Genomic DNA, 20,177 nt, shown 5'->3' with positions numbered 1-20,177 from the left:
TTGATCTCATGTAATAGCCTTATATAATATAATATATACTAGCCTTATGCTATCTAGCTCCTACCTCCTTCCTCAGTGTCATCTTTTGCTTCCAGTAACTTCATCCACTCTTTATGTGTCTTCAACATGCCATGCTCAGGGCCTTCACCCTTATGCTGTCCCTTTGCTTAGAACTCTCTTCCTCATATCTTTGCACATCTTACTCCCTCACGTTCTGATGGGAGAGAAAGAAACTCAAAACTAACTGTAACTTGGAAGGGAAACTTCATGAGGGTAAAAACATGATCTTCTTCATGCTATATGTCTAGAGCCATATAAAGATATATATAATACATGCTTGGTAAACATTTGCTGAGCACATGGGTGAATAAAACATGGATTGATCTTTCCTCACTCACACATCAAATAAGTCACCAAGTTCTGTCTTCTTAGCCACCTAAATTTCTCTGGAACCTCTTTCCTTGCCTTATCCTGTCCGCCCCTTCCTTATCAGGCCATGCAAATAAACTTTCTGAACTACAAATTTTGTCATGTCATTACTACTCTAGAAACTCCCAGGAATAAGCCCAACCCCCTTTGTGACTTATGTGGTTTAGAAGTCCCTTTGTGGTCTGTCACCAGCTGCCCCTTCATTCTCTTCTTTGACCATCCCCCCTTCAGACTGCATGCAGAAGCATTTGTAGTTCCTTCCTGTCATGGTCCTTCTCCATTCATAGTTCCTTCCCGCTGTTCCTTCTGGTTGGAATTCTTATGTCCATCTGTCTCACTACTTCTTGCCTGGCCTGCTCAGACTTATCTTTCAGAGCTCAGTTGAGACAATACTTCCTTCCGGAAGCCCTCTTTGGCTTCCTAAATCCAAATTAGGTGCCCCTTCAGGGGCTCCCATTGATCTCTGTATTATCAAATTGTACTTAATTATGCTAAAGCACAACTACCTTCCATAAGGGAAGGAATTTTTTCTCCCTTGCACTGTTTTACTTCCTGAAGCTAGATGGTGCATGGCATACAGAAGGACCCCTTAAATATTTTATTAATTCACTCAAAAGTATTTATGGAGTATCTACTAGGTACCCGGCACTATTCTAGGAAATAAGAAATCTAAATAATAATAAATTCCCTGCCTTTACGGAGCTTGGAATCTTATGTAGGAAGTGGCAATCAAGTAAAATATATAGTATGCCAATGGTGATAGAAGCTATGGAGAAAACTAAAGCAGGTGAGAGGGGAGGGAGTGCTCAGTGGGGCAGGAGATTGTGATTCTAAACATGGTGGTCAGGGAAAGACTCATTGAGAAGGTAACATCTGAGCAAAGTCCAGAGGTGTTTATCTCATTCTCTGGCAGATAGTAGATGCTGAATGATGAAAAACCTCTGCTTCTTTAAACCATCTGGGGAGATTTGCTGTCACTGAGGTAACTGGTACTCCCTAAAGCTGCGTATTGAGATGATTTTGGCCAAAGGAGCTGAAGGTGAGTGCTCCGTGCAGTTGCTAGTTCCTGTCCTCATTCTCTGGCCCAGATGGTATCACAACTCCTAAACTGACCATAGAGCCTCCCACTTGATGACTCTGAAAAATACTCAACTGTATTCTGTCTTTCTGTTCAAGGGATCTTGAATTGGAAATGGCCCCTGACCCAGAAGATACAAGCAAGAGGGAAGACAGGAAGAAGGGCAGAAATAATTCCTGCTGTTTTCTCAGAGACTGATGTTTTTATTTTTTTTTTTAACGTGTATTTATTTTTGAGAGAGACAGAGAGAGAGAAAGAGAGAGAGACAGAGACAGAGACAGAGCATGAGTGGGGGAGGGGCAGAGAGAGAGAGAGAGATACATAATCCGAAGCAGGCTGCAGGTCTGAGCTGTCAGCAAAGAGCTCGATGTGGGCTCGAACTCACAAACTGTAAGATCATGACCTGAGCTGAAGTTGGAGACTTAACTGACTGAGCCACCCATGTACCCCGAGGTTGGTGTTTTTAGAATTGCCATGGTCTGAGTCTTAAAAAGTCTCAGCAGCTTTAAGACTGTACCCTTCATTCTTAAAGCACCTCATAGACTTTTACTGATTTATGATTTCTTAACAAACACATCTATTCAAATGCATTGCCAAAGTAAGCAGGCTCTGCACGTTTTTTTTTTCTTTTTTAAAGCGCAAGTACACTCTTCTACTTGATGTATTTATTACAGGTGAATTTTGTGCAGTGATCGAGTCAAAGTGAGCACTTCTGTAAAGGCACCCAGTCAGTCGTGATGCAGGAGTGTTTTCCTGTGCATCTATCCCTGACAAGACAGCATCAAAATGCTCCTCCAAGGAGACACTGTAGGTGGCATTGGGAACCCTGGTATCTTAGTAACCACAGAGAGGGATTAGGTTCTTGGCAGGATCTCTTCTCAAAAAATGGAAACAATGACACAGACAGGCAAAAAAGCCTGCTCTTGCTCTGTGTGTTTCTGGTTCCTTTTGGAGACAGCCTTTAAAAGGTTAGTACCTTCAAATCTGCCTGGGGGTGGGGAGGAATTCAATACTGTCTCCAATGAATTAGTTTCCCGTTGCTGCTGTAACAAATGAGCGCAAACTTAGTGGCTTAAAACAATATACGGTCATTACCTTACCCTTCTGGAAGTGGGAAGTCCGAAAACGAAGGTGTTAACAGAGCTATGTGCCTTCTGGAAGCTCTAGGAGAGAATCCCTTGCCTTGCCTTTCTCAGCTTCTAGGGCTACCTGCATTCCTTGCTTTGTGGCCCCTTCCTCTATCTTCAAAGCCAGGAGTGTAGCATCTTCAGATATCTCTCTGACTCTTTGATCTCTGCTTCCACTGTCATATCTCCTGCCACCTTTGACTCTGGCTCCTCTTTTCAAAGGACTTTGTGATTATACTGAGGTCACTCAGAAGACCTAGGATAATCTCGTCATTTCAGCTTCATTAATTTAATCACATCTGCAAGAGTCCCTTTGTCTAGTAAAGTACCGTATTACAGGGGTTAGATCTCTGACATCTTTGGAGGACCATTGTCCTGCCTATTACACCAGCTGTGTTCATGCATAATGAAAGGTGTGCCTTGAAAATAATGAGGATTTTTTTTTTAAGGGGAAAAAAAAACCCTGCCACTTATTGAACAGGGTGTGCAGGTGTTTACATATCTAATCTTCTTTAACACACTGGAATTCATTCAATCCGGACATGGTTGTCATTCAAGGTAGTCACTCTGGAAGGTCATGGGTGTATTTTAATGACGTTTTCATTGCTCAAAAACATTCTGAACTTTCTGAAATCACCTTTGGAGCACTCACTGGAATATTCTTAATGGAAGCAGCCACTAATTCTTTGAGAGTAGGTTTTATTTTTTGGGTAGAACACAAATGCTGGATTAAGCTAGATAATAGTTTGGGGAACCAAAGGAAGGATAAGTTATAAAGAAATTTGCATGATTTAAAATTGGCTCTGAAGATGTCAAAGAAATTCCACAGAATTTGAACAATGGTAGACACATCTAAGCAAATGTATAATAAAAAGCCCTTTGAGGAATATTAATTTGAAGGTATAAATTTGGTTATGTTTACCAAACCACTCTGTTTATATCTTACATAGTAAAATATCATTATTACCTCAAGGGCATTTTTAGTTGAAAAGTAAAGGGGATTCTTATATAGAAAGATGCTTCTAATGATAAACCATTTGGAGTTTGCCTACTCTTAATTCTCATGTTACAGTGTCTAATTAGGGAAGTTATTTGTTACAAACTAGCTCTTTTCAAATCCATTATCCTTTCATATTGTGTTCCCTAATTAAATCCTTTATAGGGTATAGCATTGTGTTTTAAATGAGCCCAAACTAGATCAGTGGTATTAAAAAAAACCTCAAATTTTATAACCAACACATAAAATCTCTTACTCTCTCTTTCATCTTATTAATAATCTTAGTGTTTCAATAAACCAGGGAAATAATTACCTGGAGAAAAGTATGAAAAATTATCAGTGACGTTACTTATAGAATTTTGCTTGGGGAAAGGCAGGGAAGATGACTGGAAATAAAAACATGACTAAATTTCTATCAAATGATTTCTTATTTATAAAAATCCCTTAACGGCCAAATGAACACATTTGGACAATGAGCATACTGTAATTGGCAAGATTTTAAAGCATGGCTAATCGGAAAACTCTGGCTTTTTAAAAACTTGAAATATAGCTGATAAACATTGTTATATTAGTTTCAAGTATTTGACCCAGTGATTCAACAATTCTATATATAAAGCTCCCTCACCACAGAAAGTGTAGTCACCATACAGTGTTATTACACTACTACTTACTATATCCCCATTCTGTAATTTTCATCCTGTGACTTACTTATTTTATAACTGGAATTTTGTAACTCTTCATCCCCTTCACCAATTTTGCCCGTAAACCAGTCCCCTCCCCTCTGGCAACCACCAGTTTGGTCTCTGTTCTCTGTATTTATGATTCTGTTTCTTTTTTCTTTTTTTTTTCATTTGTTCACTTATTTTGTATTTCAGATTCCACATATAAGTGAAAGCATATGGTACTTGTCTTTCTGTCCGACTTATTTCACTCAGCATAATACCCTTGAGGTCCATACACGAAACAAATGGCAAGATCTCATTCTTTTTTACAGGTGAGTAATATTCCAGTGTGTGTGTGTGTGTGTGTGTGTGTGTGTGTGTACCACATCTCCTTTATCATTCACCTATTGATGGATACTTATATTGTTTCTATACCATGGCTATTGCAAATAATGCTGCACTAAACAAAAGGGTGCATATATCTTTCAAATTAGTGTTTTTGTGTTCTTTGCGTAAATGCCCAGTAGTGAAATTGCCTAACCATACTGGAACAGCCTGACTTTTAAAAATTTAATTAGTTTCTTTTAAGGCTTATAAGTCATAACTTTTGAAAGTACAGAAAAATTTGAGTTTTGAAATTTTATTTACTTGGCCATTAGAAGACCTGTTTTCAATACCATACTTTCTTTGTTTCAGTCTTGTTTTCTCCCTGTCCTCTGTATCCCTGTCTTTTTCTCTTACACACACACACACACACACACACACACACACACAAACACAATTTAGAGGTGCTCACTAAATCTATTTGCAATTCCTTTTTAAATGAGTGAAAACATTGATTAGAAGTGTCCATCTGGGGGCTCCTGGGTTAAGCGCCCGACTTTCGATCTCGGCTCAGGTCATGATCTTACGGTTCGTGGGATGGAGCCCCACATCAGCCTCTGCGTTGACAGCTCTAAGCCTGTTTGGGATTCTCTCTCCTTCTGTCTGTGCCCCTCCACTGCTTGTGCTCTCTCTCTCTCTCAAAATTAATAAGTAAAGCATTTTTAAAAAGTGTCCATTTACCCACAATTCCACCAATTCTCTTCTGTGGACAGCTTGCACTTTTGGGAGGTGTAAGGCGGGCAGTGGTTAACAGATTAATCTCTGTGTGTGAATATATTGAAGCCTTGGGGATATCCAAGGCTGAGCTTCCTATGTCTTCCCTTTTGCCCTATTCACTCTTATCCACCAAATAAGATAGGCATTTTGGCCATTAATTCTGAAAAGATGAATCTTGTTTGTGTGGTATAATATTGAACTATAAGAGTGTTTCACTTTTCACAAACTTAGTATATTGGAAAGAATACCTATAGAAACAAATATAGTGACTATTCATAGTACAAAATGGTTTTTCAATTTACAAGAAATACACTGTACATTTCCCAGTGTGTTAAAAATATAAATCATTTATACAAATTTATTTACAAAGAGTATTTCAGGAACATGTTCATTGCAAAAAAGGTGGTGCATCTGTACCACAGGAGAAAATTCTCTTGATTTTACATGTCAAGCAACGGTATCGCATGGCTTTAAGGTTTGTTTAGCCCCTAGTGCTGTGAAAACATGATTCCAAGTAGGATATTACCATATTTGTTTGTACAGTTTCCCCTGAAGTTTTCACTCCCAAACAGAGTGGGTTGGAAGAATTTTGTTTGTACCTAGAAGCGATCTCATTCATCTTTATGAGGTTTCACTTCTATTGACTGGCAATTGGTCTTACATGAGGTAATACAGTAATCAATCAGTGGCAAAGCTAATTGAAATGTTGGTTTCCTAACCTCCTCTTTGTGTCTCAAGCAGTCTTTCACCTGGATCGCTTTGTACACAACTGTACATTTGTCATTGCTTTTCTTCAGTTTGCTGCCCAAGAGTGAGAGTATGGACTGGTTTTCTCAGATGGGATTAATGGAAGGAATACACAAAGTGGAAACTATGTGAGTAAAAGGAGCTGGTTATTTATTGAGCAACTACCACATGTTGGAGGCATGGCTAAAGTGGTCGGTGTCCTGGCTTGGCGACTAACTGTCACAGGGATCTCAGACAAGTCTAAGAATGTTGGAAGACCAGTGAGAGGACTGAGGAAGTTCACTGAGGAAGGTGTTAGAGGTGATGGCAGGATCAGAAAAATATAATGTTATTGTTTGTTGCATTATTTTTGCCTGGGGCAGTGGGGAAACCAGGACCATTGAATGCAGTGTTACATTTGCACACACAGGACCACACCAGGAGGCAGGTTTTTAAATCCTTGTAAGTGGGAAAACTGATGCTCAGACAGAAAACAAACATATAAGGGCATCTCACTTACTTATAACCTGTCTACCTGAGTCACTGGAGCTGACACTCACCAGGGAACCAAGCAGCCCCATTATACTGTGGGATTCATGCTGTCAGTAAAACCTAGGTTTAGAGACTCCACTGAATTGTCCCCTCCAGAAAGTCCTCTCTGTCACTGGTGGCTTCAGTCCCTCTCTGTAATCCGGTAGCATTTGTGTGTAGCTCCATTTCACTACTACTGCTCACACTGTAATTTGTCTATACATCTGTCTTCCAGCAAAATAGGGTAATTTTTTTTTTTGGAAATTTAGTTTTCCCCCTTCAATCATGCCCCATTTAAAACTGAGCCATGAAGAAAAAGACAACAAGTCCTTTATTAGAACAGAGAGGTCCTTCATCAGGTTTCAAACACCAAGCTGACTTTCCTGGCTTCTTTAGCAAAGAAAGGTCTAGAGTCAGGTTCATGGACAGAGAAGAGATTCTAAATTCTGTAATTCCTCCTTGGAAGGAGGATTTGAAACAAAGAGTCCATGCTAAAGAGGAAGAGGATGGGAAGCTTGTCTCTCCCACCATGGACTATGGGAAGAGAAAAGGAAATTAACATAGAAGTGAGTGTTGAGTCATGTGTGTCTAGAGGTGCCTCTCTTGGATTGCAGTCCCAGAGGGAGAAAAAATACTAGATAGTTAGAGAGGACACTGAAAGCAAAGCAATGGTTTCCTTTTGGGACAGCCACACCAACCTGAAGAGGCTGCAGGGAACAGAAGGTGAAGCGTTGTTAGCAGAGAGCACTCTAACTCCCAGAATCCTTTTCGGCTCCTGTTTTGCCAGAAGTCTTAGTGCTCTGCAAAGGGGTGAAGGCTGGCTTCCCTGGGGTGGGGTGAGAGGTTCCATATGGCAGGGACCATCAAGGCTGGAGACCAAATGCCTTCACGGCCAGATACCTAGAGGCCCGCAGCATCAACGGGGATCAGAGGGGCAGTCGGCAAGGAGAGGGAGACTGCTGGGGGACACAGTGAACAGCAGAGGCCAGCAGAATGCCAGGCACAGAGTGTGTATTCAATCCAGCAAGTGTACACCCAACAACTGGGGGGCTGCCTTATGGTGGAAAGCAGCCAAAGGACCAACAAGGTCCCAGGTCACCAGGTCACACTACAGACCCACTCACACACCATCTCAGAAGGGAGTATGGAAGAAGGGACTTCTGAGCGTTTGTCCAAAAGCAACTCAGCTATCCAAAGAAAAACTTTTAACTGCAAGAAATTAGTAGTTTTTATAATGAATCAGACCTTCCCCTGCACCCACGGCTATTTAGCCAGCCTGAGGGCATTGGGGGGGGGAAGGTTCACTGAAAAGATTAGATTGATTATAGGATATAAAGAAGATGTAGATGCTTTGAACATCTAAGAATAGCATGAGTGAATCTGTATTGAGGCAATGCCTATAACACTTGAGCTTCTTCCAAAGCACAAGAGACTCTTAAAAACTGAGAACAAAGTGAGGGTTGATGGGGGGGTGGGAGGGAGAGGAGGGTGGGTGATGGGTATTGAAGAGGGCATCTTTTGGGATGAGCACTGGGTGTTGTATGGAAACCAATTTGACAATAAATTTCATATATTAAAACAAACAAACAAACAGACAGACAAACAAAAAAAACACTTGAGCTTCTTGAGACCTGGGACAGTTTTTTCATCATCTTTATATCCCCAGAGCATAATAGAATACTTAAGAGGTGTTTAGAGTCCCATATCTGAGAAATGCATGAATAAATAAACTTACTGATAATAAAACTACTAAAGGTCATTTGCGCTGTCTTGCCACATAACTCACCTTTAGAAATTAATCCTTTCATTCTTTAACTTATGTATTCAAGTATTTCATACATTTTGGCATCTATGTGTACATGATCTTGTGCAGGAAACAAAGATGAATTGCATCTGCATTTATTCAAGCATCAGAAATGTATTCAGTGCTTATTGTGTACCAGGTACTCAGGTCCCACCTACAAGATCCTTATAGACATGTGGCGGCGGGGGTGAGGAGAGCGGCGGGGGGAGAAATATGTAAAAAAACACAACTATCATAAAAAGTAGAAAATGGCAGTTACCATAAGAAAAGGGAAGCTGAAGAAACAAAGAGAGTGAAGACAGGATCCAATGTGTGTTTTCCTTTCCTGCAAGCAGGGCTGTTAGAGACTACAGTGGAAGTGAGGGAGACAGGTGCTCTCTTGTTTCCAAATGCCTTTGTCTGTGGCATCTGAGGGGCCAGCCCATGGAACCCAAGTCAATGAAGTATAATATGAAAGCTCTCTTCTGTAGAAGGCAGTTCTACAAAACACATTTTTTTTTTTATTTTTTAATGTTTATTTATTTTTGAGAGAGAGAGAGAGAGAGAGAGAGAGAGAGAGACAAAGAGACAGAGCATGAGTGGGAAAGGGGCAGAGAGAGAGGGACACACAGAATGCAAAGCAGGCTGCAGGCTCTGAGCTGTCAGCCCAGAGCCCAATGCAGGGCTCGAACTCACGAACCGCTAGATCTTGACCTGAGCTGAAGTCAGACGCTTAACCGACTGAGCCACCCAGGAGCCCCTACAGAACACATTTAAAGACAGGTTCAGGGATGGGCATAGTCATGGAACTAAGGAGAGATTGAAGATAGTCCCTCTGGTGATGGGCAAAGGTCTATATTCTCTCTCAGGATAAAAGGCTGACAGGAAACCTGCAGTGCTCAATCAAATATTTAGATTTGAAGTGTTGCATATTTATTTCTACAATCATGAGAATAAAAAGTCCAGATCTAAGAAACCTGAAAGACATTCAGAATATTGTATTCCCTTTAAGGCAAGAACTTTGTCTGCTTTTAAAGCTTTGCTTTTAAACGCACTTTAAAATATCTCCTGAATAGTCATAAACTGCCACAGTCTTGCACCAGGGACAGGTAAAAACAGCAAGGGGAAAGAAGGAAATACAGTCTTAAAAGCTGAGCTCATAATCGTAAACTCAAGCCCATGAAACTGTTTCTAATGTGCATAGGCGTGCTTTGTCTCTGGGCTCATCCACAGGGCGGAAATTCAAGTTGGTTACAAATAAGAAGTTTAGTGACTTTGTCTCATGTATCATAACTTCTGGACTATGGGACCCCAGCTATGTGACTCCTGGGGATGAGCGGTATCACTCTCCTGTCTCCACCAAACAAGGCATACTTTCTTCATCGCACTGCCACGTCATATCCTAACTGTTAACGCAGCTGCCCACTGCCCCACAGCAGGGCTGGAGTCTGGTCTGTAGTTGCACCCCGAACCTCTAGCCACAGCACAGGCATTTTTTAATCAATAAACACGTCGGTAGGGCAAGTCTATTCACACGACTTAAATTTTAGACATAACAAGGTACACACTACCCAGCCTTTCTTTGTGTCTGATACAACTTACCTTAAGTCTGATACACAAAGAGAAGACCCACAAAGGCCTGAGAGTGATGTAAAGCGATGAGACAAACTGCTATGTGTGGATGCGGTAGCATGTTGTGTATGTTACACATGTGTTGTGCATGTGCTGTAGCATGATGTGTGTGTTACGTGCCCATGCTGCATGCGTATGCCCTTTAGAATTAGTCTCAGGGTTGGACGTCGCGCTGTGCACGGGGGAGGCTGGCTTGCATTCTGTATCATCCTGTCCTAATGTGCCTGAATCAGAGGAGTGGAACAGAAAGCAGACAACCAGGGCTAGAGGTATTTCTTTCTCGTGCTTTGCTCCCGATGTCAACTGCTTGAAGAATGGAAAGGGCTCTGAAGTATGCACCATGTGAAGGAGGGGATGTGTTAGAGGATAGACCCTTCAGCATGGACACCAGCAAGAGTACCGTAAGTCGTTTCCAATGTGAGTTAATTTTAGTTACCAAATACCACATTTGAAGAGACCAGCTTTCTTCTTCTTTCACAGAAGCACTAGTTTCATCTGTTTGCATTTCAGTACTACGTGGCTGAAAAAAGATGAATAATCTTTAGGCGAGAAGTTGTAAAGCTGGTATTTCTACTGGAATGGTTCATATAGCACCGTTATAAAAATAGCATAGCTTTTAGAATTTATCCAAATGTCATTGCTAATCTTTCTCAAAGTCACAAGTACAATCTATTCATTCTCCACAAGTCAAGAGATGCAAACCCACAAATGTGTCTTTAGAATACAATCCTTATAAATCTCTTTCTTTTATAATAAAGGGAACAGCTGGATTTCTTCACTTCAGTGTCTCTCTTCCATCATCTTTTTCCTTAATATGTTACCTCTTTTGCCGTTGTTAACTTTCTTTAGCTTCCGACTATAAAGGCAAAGTTAAAGTTTTTTTTTCCAAGAGACGTTCAACATGATTAGCCCCTAGGGAATTATAAATGAAAACCGTGATGAAGTATCACCATGCACTTTTTGGAATGGCTAAAATGAAAAATAAGGATGACACCGAGTGCTCATGAGGGTGCGAAGATGGAGACCGACCGATCTCTCCTACATTGCGGGAGGGGATGTAAAACGGGACAACCACACTGCAAAGTTGTTTGCCAGTTTCTAAAACCAAACAGGCACTTTCCATATGATCCAGCAATTGCACTTTTGGGCATTTATCCCAGGGAAATGAAACCTTGTGTTAACACAAAAACTTGCAAGTGAATGTTCATAGCACCTTTCTTTGTAAAAGCTCCAAATGGAAACAACCCAAATGGCTTTCAACAGGTGAATGGTTAAACAAACCCTGGTATATCTGGGCCATGGAATGCTACTCAGCAATAAAAAGGAATAATATATTGATACATGCAACAATCTGGATGCACTTAAAGACATTATGCTCAGTTGAAAAGGAAAACAGTCTCAAAAGGTTAAATCGTGCCTAAGTCCATTTTACATAGCACCCTCCTGTCGACAAAATCATATAGATGGAGAACAGATTAACGGTTGCCTGATGACCAGGATGGCAGTGGTGGGTTGGGCAAAACTTCACAGGGATAGATAGCACAAGGGAGTTCCTTTGTGGTAATTGGGCAGTTCTGTATTCTGTTTGTGGTAGTGTTTACACCAACTTACATGTGGGACCAAATTGCACAGAACTACACACACACACACACACACACACACATACACACATGAAGGAAAAGAGGTTGAAAACTGAACAAGGTCTGTAGTCTAGTTAACCGTATTGTACCAATATCAATATCCTGGTTTTGACATTATACTAAAGTCATATACCATGTCACCGTTAGGGAAAGCTGTGTGAATGGTGCAAAGAACTCTGTACTTTTGCAATTCCCTGTGAGTCTATAATCATTTCAAAAAAATATTTTTCCAGGGTGCCTGGGTGGCTCAGTCGGTTGAGCGTCTGACTTTCAGTTCAGGTCATGATCTTGCAGTTTGTGAGTTTGAGCCCCCATCAGGGTCTGTGCTGACAGCTCAGAGCCTGGAGTCTGCTTTGGATTCTGTGTCTCCCCTTCTCTCTGCCCATGCTCATACTCTGTCTCTCAATAATAAATAAATGTTAAAAAATTGAAAAAATGTATATTTTTCCTCTCAATTTTCATGTATCAGTTGTTTGTGACATTTAACCCTACGTTTGGTGAATGTACTGAAAGGGCAGGAGGAGAAAGCAAAGAGAGGCTCTTCATGTCTTTTTGCTTTATGTCTCTGTTTTTAAGAGACTCAGGAAACGAAAGTATTTGGTGCTCTGCCAACTATTAATGAAGGCTGTCTTGCTAAAACAGAAGTGCTTTGAAAAAAGGCTACTGGGTCACATCCTATCATTTCTTCCCTCAGAAACTCTCATGGCTCTCTGTTACCTATGAAATGAAGTCACACTCTTTATCCTGCCATTGAAGACCTCTCATAACATGGCCTCAACTTAGAGTGTCAGCTCTACATTCCTCTCGTCCTCTATTCTATTGATGAGAATCCATTGCTTCAATCTGTTTTCTACACCAGAGCCCAAGTTTTCTTAAAAACTCACATTTGGATTCCCCTGGCACTTGGCCTAAAGACTCAAACCCTTGACCTGGACATCACGACTCATAGTCTGGCCCCTGCCTCCTTTTCCAGGCCATCTTGTACCACTCTTCATTCTCCGTGTCCAGCCACATGACCTTGTCCACAACTTCATCCTTGCCACAGCCCTTCCCACACAGGGCGTTGAGCACATTGTCTTTTTTGCTTGGACCTCTTTCCACTCCTCTTGTAGATCTCAGCCCCACAATCAATTCTTTAGGAAAATTTTCCCCAACTCCCCAGTTGAGGTCAGGTTGTTTTGACAACCGTTCTAATAGAACACTTTCCTTGAGAACATTTATCCCTCGTTATAACTATACATCCATTCCTTTGATTATTTGACCAAAGCCTGCCTTCTCCATCTGAGTGGAAGCTCCATGAGAATACAGAGTGTGTCTGTTTTTGCTCACAACTTTGTTCACCACTTAATACGATGTCTTGAACGTAGAAGTATTCAGTTATTATTTTTTAAGTGACTAGATGAATCAAACTGGAACAGCTGCTCTCCAATCATATTCATTGGGTTTCCTTCCCCCAAACTCTGTCATGCTCTTCACTCCAGGTGCAAAGCTATACCCACATTTTATCCTCTCTACACTTTATCCAATTTTATAGACCACAGAAATGGATACTTCCTTGCCTTTGGAAATAAACATCATCTCTGCCTCCTTTGGAAACTGTAGCACTTAGGCATCTGTTCTCTTGCCATACTTGGTGTTTTTATATAAAACCTTTATATATATTTATATTTATATATTTATAAATATTATTATATTATAAATATAAATATTTATATTTATATAAGGTTTTTATATATAAAACCTTATATAAAGGTTTTATAAGCTGAATTAATTTATGGCAAACTCAAAAAGAAAACGGGAGGTGGCCAATTTAAGCTGAAAGAAAGTTTCAAAACAATATATGTATACACAGAAAAATCAAACAAATCTAACATTTTCTCATGCTTGGTGTAATTCTCAAGAATGAAGATCCCCCGAGTCATGTTCTGAGCCCATCACCAAAGGTAGCAGGAGACAATACTATATATACAATAACATTCAGAAAAGTGGAGAGCTACTCAATGATTGTATATGCCTATGTTTCCTTATCCAATGGAAGAGAAAACAATTGTCCACAATAGTGATATTCTTTCTGGGTTCTACATACAAACCCATCCAGTAATAAATGTGTGTGAATTCTGTGAGTGGCTGACAAAAATAAAAATTATAGAATCAAGGGAAAATTATTGATCTTTGTTAGTTCTACCAAGTAAACTAACTTACTAAACAGCAGTACAGACATGGTTCCCAGAACAAATGCCTTCTGTTCTGACCATTTATTGTTATTTAATAAGTTTATTTGTTGTAGGTGGCAAAAATAATTCTAGAATTGTTAGCTTCAACTCGCTTTTTTCTTTCTGCTATCTGTTGCTAACTAAATTACAATGGAGACCAACTGATATTTCAGTAGAATTATTATTTTTCTTTCTCTCTACAGAGTTAAGATAAACTTTTTCATAGAATGGAGCACTGAATAGGTGTTAAACAACTAATTTGAGAGAGGTGGCGGAATGGATTTGGATGGCGGTGTATGACATGGGTTGAACTAAACACCTGAAGACCAGGGGACCGGTTGTTAAGAATAAATTGTCACTGTTCACAAACAAAATGAAAAATTGAAAAGAAAATTTTGAAGGGGGAGCCTGGGTGGCTTAATTGGTTGAACATTCGACTCTTAATTTCATCTCAGGACATGATCTCATGGTTCATGAGTTTGAGCCCTGCATCAGGCTGTGTGCTGATAGCTGGGAGCCTGCTTGGGGGTCTCTCTCCTCCCCTCTCTCTGCCCCTACCCAGCTTGTGCACACACACACACACACACTCTCTCTCTCTCTCTCTCTCTCTCTCTGTCTCAAAATAAATAAACTTCAAAAAATTTTTGGAAAAAGCTCCATAAGAAACCAGCAATTGGTTGTGACTTTTCAATGCTTGAAAGAAAAAAAAAAAAAAACAAAAAGTCAACTGTATTTTCAAAGGGTGAATTCTCCTCATACTCCCCTAGGCTCATTTCTAGTTTTTGATTCTAGGCTAATGGGCGCAGTTCTGCCACAAAGCTAACATTTGTCTCTTCGTTGTCCCACCACATCTGTATGGACATTCTGGAGGTCTCTACATTTAGGTAGAGAACTGCTGGGAATCTCTATGCCCCCAAATACTAGAAGTAAGTGCAGGTGAATTAACTTCTCTGAACATTTACTGAGTACCTGGCATGTGTTGGGTTTTCTACCAGGTACCAGAAAGTCAAAGGTGAGCAAGAAATCACTCTTGCGGTGACAAAAAACCTCACAGTTTGGTGGAGTAGGTAGGAATCATTCTTAGGTAAGGCATCATTCTTAGGTAATAAACACCATTCTTAGGTAAGACAGACTACAGACAGAGCTAGAAGAGAAAGTGCCATGGGAGCACAAAAGAGAGATATCAGTTGTCGCTGTGGGGCTTGTTGAGGTAAGAGTTAAGCTGGGCGCAGAGGCTCTACAGCTGATTTCCAGCATCTGTCCACCTCTCCTCTCCCACAGTGGGATTGCTCCCACCCTGACTCCAGGAGTGAGTGCTGATTGATGAGCCAGTGATCCTCAAGCAGACATGATACCTCTCTGCCAGAGGGCATTTGGAAATCCGCAGGCACACTTTTGGTTGTTATAACGACTGAAAGAGATGCTGTTGGCATTTAGTGGTCAAGGGATAGGAATATTAAATGACCAATAAAGTAGGAAAGGGACCCAAATCATGAAAAATTGTCCCCCTAAAATGCCAGTGGTACTCCTATTGAAAAACATGAGTCTAAACCAATCAGAAAAATCTCATCCTGTATCGCGTTGGGGAGTTCAAGTTTAAGCCAATTAGGTCCCAGCATCTCCCTGTTCTCATTGCGGTCCAATCAGAGCTCTGGACTTTTCTTCAAGGGGTCTAGACAAGCATCCTTTCTGTCTCTCAATGGGCGTGTGGGAAGAAGCCTGTAGCGCCATCTAAACCCATTCTAGATAGCTTCCCATTCAGTCCATATAATCTCAGTTTGTTTAGGGGGTTGGTTTGCTTGTTTGTTTCTTCATTTTTGTTATTGTTGTTTCTAAGCAAATTATTAGAATGGCATGAATGTTGTTGTGGCATCAAGTCTAAGTAAACTGTTATATGAATAATGTTTTGTTTTCATCCCGGAGCTTTGGAATGACTACAGAATTCATAATATTGCCGTAAAAGGAGAAATGAGGGTGAAACAAAAATAGGCAAACTTATTATTTATGGTGTAATGAAGAATGTAAGTGGTGCCTGGTGCAAACTGTGAAAACCCAAGTTAAACTTGCAATTGTGTGTATGCATGTGCATAAAAGAAAAAGAGAGGGAGGGAGGAAGGAAGGACACAGTGATTATCTTCACGAATAACGCTATTTAGGCATTTATGTCTTACTCTTTTACAAGAAATTCTGTCCCTTCAGGTTGCAAAACCTCCTCATTAAAGAAAGCTAAAAGAAAAAATTATCAAGCCCTGTGATTACTTAATCAAAGTCCATGAACATGTTCTAAATAGCTTAAAATAGCTCTTTTTATGCTTATTAATAACTCTCCTACTGACATAAGATTAGTTGCTCCTATTCATAGCTAGAAAATATTTTCCTACGTTGTCAATCCTTATGGTCTATTAAGAACAAAGAGGAAAAAGATATCCAATTACATTTGAATTGAGAAAAACTAATAAGACATAGAAATAAAGCTCAAGTTATTTTTTATACACCCAATTTTCCTCTTGTAACACTTCTAGAGGAGTATTCAGATTCCCAGGTGACTCAGCTGAAAGGAAACTACATCCGGAAACAGAGGCAGCTGCGAAGAACAGAAGAGTCGCCAGTACCTGGATGCTGGTCAGAGTCGTGTACTGGTAGGCCTTGACCACCAGGTAATTTGCTTCCAGGTCGATGAGTCCCAGGATCATATACTTCCACCACCTTCGTCGTAAAATTGCCAGGAGGTTTTCTTCTCCTGTGTTATGAAGGTAAGAAGAAAGGGGTTAGGTTCTGAACACACGTTCTAAAGGTTCTAAACTGCCTATTTAGAAGGATTCTAAAATATTACCGTGTGATGTATTTTTTACTGTTCCTTATCAAAAGTTTAATTAGACAAATGAGTTGTGTCCAAGACCGACGTGTTTTTATTGTACATTTTGGCCTTTCGGATTGGTTTCTATGCCAGAGGAAGCCTGGGCAGGATTTTAGATCACCATGCAAAGCATTTTCTCATGAGCGTTTCAAGGAAAACACATTACATCATGTAAAAATAAAAGGAAAGGTGTGCCAGAAAGGATGCATACACACACAGAGTCCAAATCATTCCAAACTTCAGTATTGTGGTAAAATAGAAAGAAATGAAATGAGGGCAGCTCAGTGACAACGGCCTATGCTTGGCAGCTGATCTGCAGTTAGATTCCAAGACTCCATCCTGAGCGCTTGCTCAGCTTTGAACGTTACATGCTCTGAACATTATATTCTGGTGGGGTGTGGGTGATGGGAAACAAAGGAAGTGGGGGTCATTCTCAGATGGAAAAGAGCCATAGGATCATGGTCTGAATATTGCCCCAAACCCTCACCATCTTGCCTCTTAAGACTATAGCATCAGAACAGATTTGGAATCCTTTAGTTTTTCATCTGTATTTTTACATATTTCAGGCCTGAGATAAGCCTTATTTTTCAAGAGGAAATCATGATTGTTAATAATAATAGCTCTTTGGAGCCAACCTGTGAGGTCTTCCTAGAGGATGGTGAATATGTAGAAACCCTGAGTGAATGGTGACTGTATTCATTATGTATTGCTGCACAACCATTATCCTAAAACATTGATGCTCAAAAAAACAAGCATTTATTATCTCATAGTTTTGTGGGTCAAGAATCTGGACAGAGCTTAACTGAGTGCCTCTGATTCAAGATGTCTCAATTGCAGCCAAGTTGTCATCCATGGATGTAGTCATATCTGAAGGGCTGACTGGAGAGGGATCTGCTTTTTTTTATTTTTAATTTTTTTAATGTTTATTTATTTTTGAGAGAGACAGACAGAGTGAAAGTGGGGGTGGCAGAGAGAGAGAGAGAGAGAGAGAGAGAATCGGAAGCAGGCTCCAGGCTCTGACCTACAAGCACAGACCCTGACGCGGGGCTCAAACTCAGACTGTGAGATCATGACCTGAGCTGAAGTCGGATGCTTAACCGACTGAGCCACCCAGGTGCCCCGAGAGGGATCTGCTTCTAAGCTCAGTGAGAATGGCTGTTGGCAGGCCTCAGTCCTCTCTACAATGCGGGGTGGGGGGTAGGGGGTGGCAGTGGGGGGGCCTGCAGTCTTTCTTATAGCCCATTACCATAAATGACACTTCTGCCCTATTTGATTCTTCAAAAGAGGGTAAGTTCAAGCCATATTCAAGGGAAAGAATTTTGTAAGGATGTGAATACCAAGAGGCAGAGATCATTGGAGGCCATCTCAGAGGTTGGCTACCCAGTGATACACACCTTCAGTACTATAGCTGTGCTTAAGCTGGTCCTCAAGAACCTCAACAGACCCCTGAGCCACTCTTAGAACTTTGAACTCCTAATTTCTACCATTGGTCTTATTCCAGTCACCACGATAGGAGGTGAAGACCTTTTCAACATTATGAAGACTCGTAAAACAAAGCTTTCCAGCTACATGGATAATGTCAGGGTGTGGGTCGTGTCTGGTTGGCAACAAGGAAGGAGAGGTCCCTGGACCTTTGGTAAGCTAACCCAATTTTCAAGCCTTATTTTGGATGCTACGCTTCTCATATCCTTTGCTCCAAACACACTAAAAATCTCTCTCAGTGAATTGCTAATTCCTGTTCATCTTGCAAAGTTTAGTTATTCTCTCCCATTTTGTCTGATACCACTGCCCCTTGGGTAATGTGTACCCAGCTCTGAATAGTCTTTTCACATGATTGCAATTACTTAGAAATTGTCTCTTCACTAAACTAGGAATTTGGGGATGGTAAGACATCACTGTCTTACTCATACATGTATCCACAGCACTTAGCATACTGACATATACTAAGGATTAGCTAAGTGTTTTGGAATGAACAAATAATTGAACTGAAAAAAGTGTGAAGTGTTATCTCTCTGAATATGTCAAGAGCCAGCTCTAGAATATGAGTCACATTTCTTAGTGTTTTGCACTTAGATTCATAGCTGGTAGATGTGATCCCCAAGGTTATTTCCTCCCAGCCAGCTCATTTTGGCAATGCCCTCGCACAGCATTTCTGCCTTTCTTACTTGCCTACACATTTGATAAATCAACACACCTCTCAATTTATTTTGTAAATTAGTGATTCGCAACTTCACTGAATATTCCCATCTTCTTGAGAGATTTTTAAAAATTTCAATGTCTGGGACCAGTCCCCCCAAATTCTGATGTAATTATCTTTGGGTGGGGCCAGAGCATTGGGCTGAGGATCAAATCTAAGACTTTCAAATGGTTGGCGTCCAATGGCGATGCTCAGGATGACCTGAGCTAGGAATTGCAAAGAGGTATAGCCACAGACGATTGAAGACTCTTCATCCAAAGAAACATCTGAACATCTGGCCTAAAGTATGCTTTCCCTTGTCTTGTCTCTGGGCTTTTCCTTGTGCTGATTCCTCTGTTTGGACTATTCTTCCTCGGTCTCCAAATGAAGGATCAGCATAGACACCACCTTCAGGAAGCCTTCCTTGATCTCTTAACTCAATCTTCCTAGGACTGGGTTTCCCTGTGATGTGCTTCTTTAATGTCTTTTGTTTATCCCACATATAATACTTATCTCACTGTAATGACCTGTTTTCTTGACTCTATTACTCATTAGATTATTAACAATTTGGAGAGCATGGCATTGCCTTGGTCATCACTTTATCTCTAGGATCCAACAGTATATGGTGAGTGGTCAATAAATAATACAGAATGTATAAATAAATTTCATGTTTAATAATCTTAGCAATGCTAAAGAGCATCGAAATTGAGGTACTTAAAATATATCTACTATAAACATTCATGTTCCAGACAATGAAAATTGTTTTTTAGTTAGAATGTAGACAATATCTGACACAATTAATTTGGTGACCATTTTACACATAATATACTATACATAGGACATCAAAAGGTTGATGGCATATTTAACTGCAAAGCTGCAATTCTATAGTCACAGATCATTGTCCCAGTTAATTTACACAATGAACAGAGAATTGCCAAACTCGGAGCATACCAGCCACATCTCAATGATGTAAGACTGAAAATCTGGGTCATGGTGCTGTTTGTTCTACCAATCAATAACATATTCAAAGTGTAATTCATTACAAAGATTCAAAGGAATGATTAGTTGCCTTGCTGTTCCGCTGAAGAAGTGTGCAAAGCAAAACACTCTAAATAAATGTTCTATATTGTTTCATTTGAAGCACCAGAAAACATACAACACTTTTGCAGAGCAGAATTATCCAGGAAGGCAAGAGAGCACTTTTGCATTTTGGCTGAGCAAAAAA

General features: G+C 40.4%; 1 protein-coding gene across 1 annotated transcript in view; it reads right to left on the bottom strand.

The window, feature by feature from the left end:
* Positions 1–20,177, bottom strand: part of SLC35F1 (solute carrier family 35 member F1) — a 408,951-nt gene that overhangs the window by 60,306 nt on the left and 328,468 nt on the right. Inside the window, exon 3 of the mRNA XM_047857710.1 lies at positions 16,532–16,659. Coding sequence (XP_047713666.1) covers positions 16,532–16,659 — 128 coding nt within the window. The remainder of the gene's footprint in view (positions 1–16,531; positions 16,660–20,177) is intronic.

Source organism: Prionailurus viverrinus, chromosome B2 (assembly GCF_022837055.1).
Source record: "Prionailurus viverrinus isolate Anna chromosome B2, UM_Priviv_1.0, whole genome shotgun sequence".
NCBI classification, from domain to species: domain Eukaryota; kingdom Metazoa; phylum Chordata; class Mammalia; order Carnivora; family Felidae; genus Prionailurus; species Prionailurus viverrinus.
This window is presented reverse-complemented; position numbering and strand designations above follow the sequence as displayed.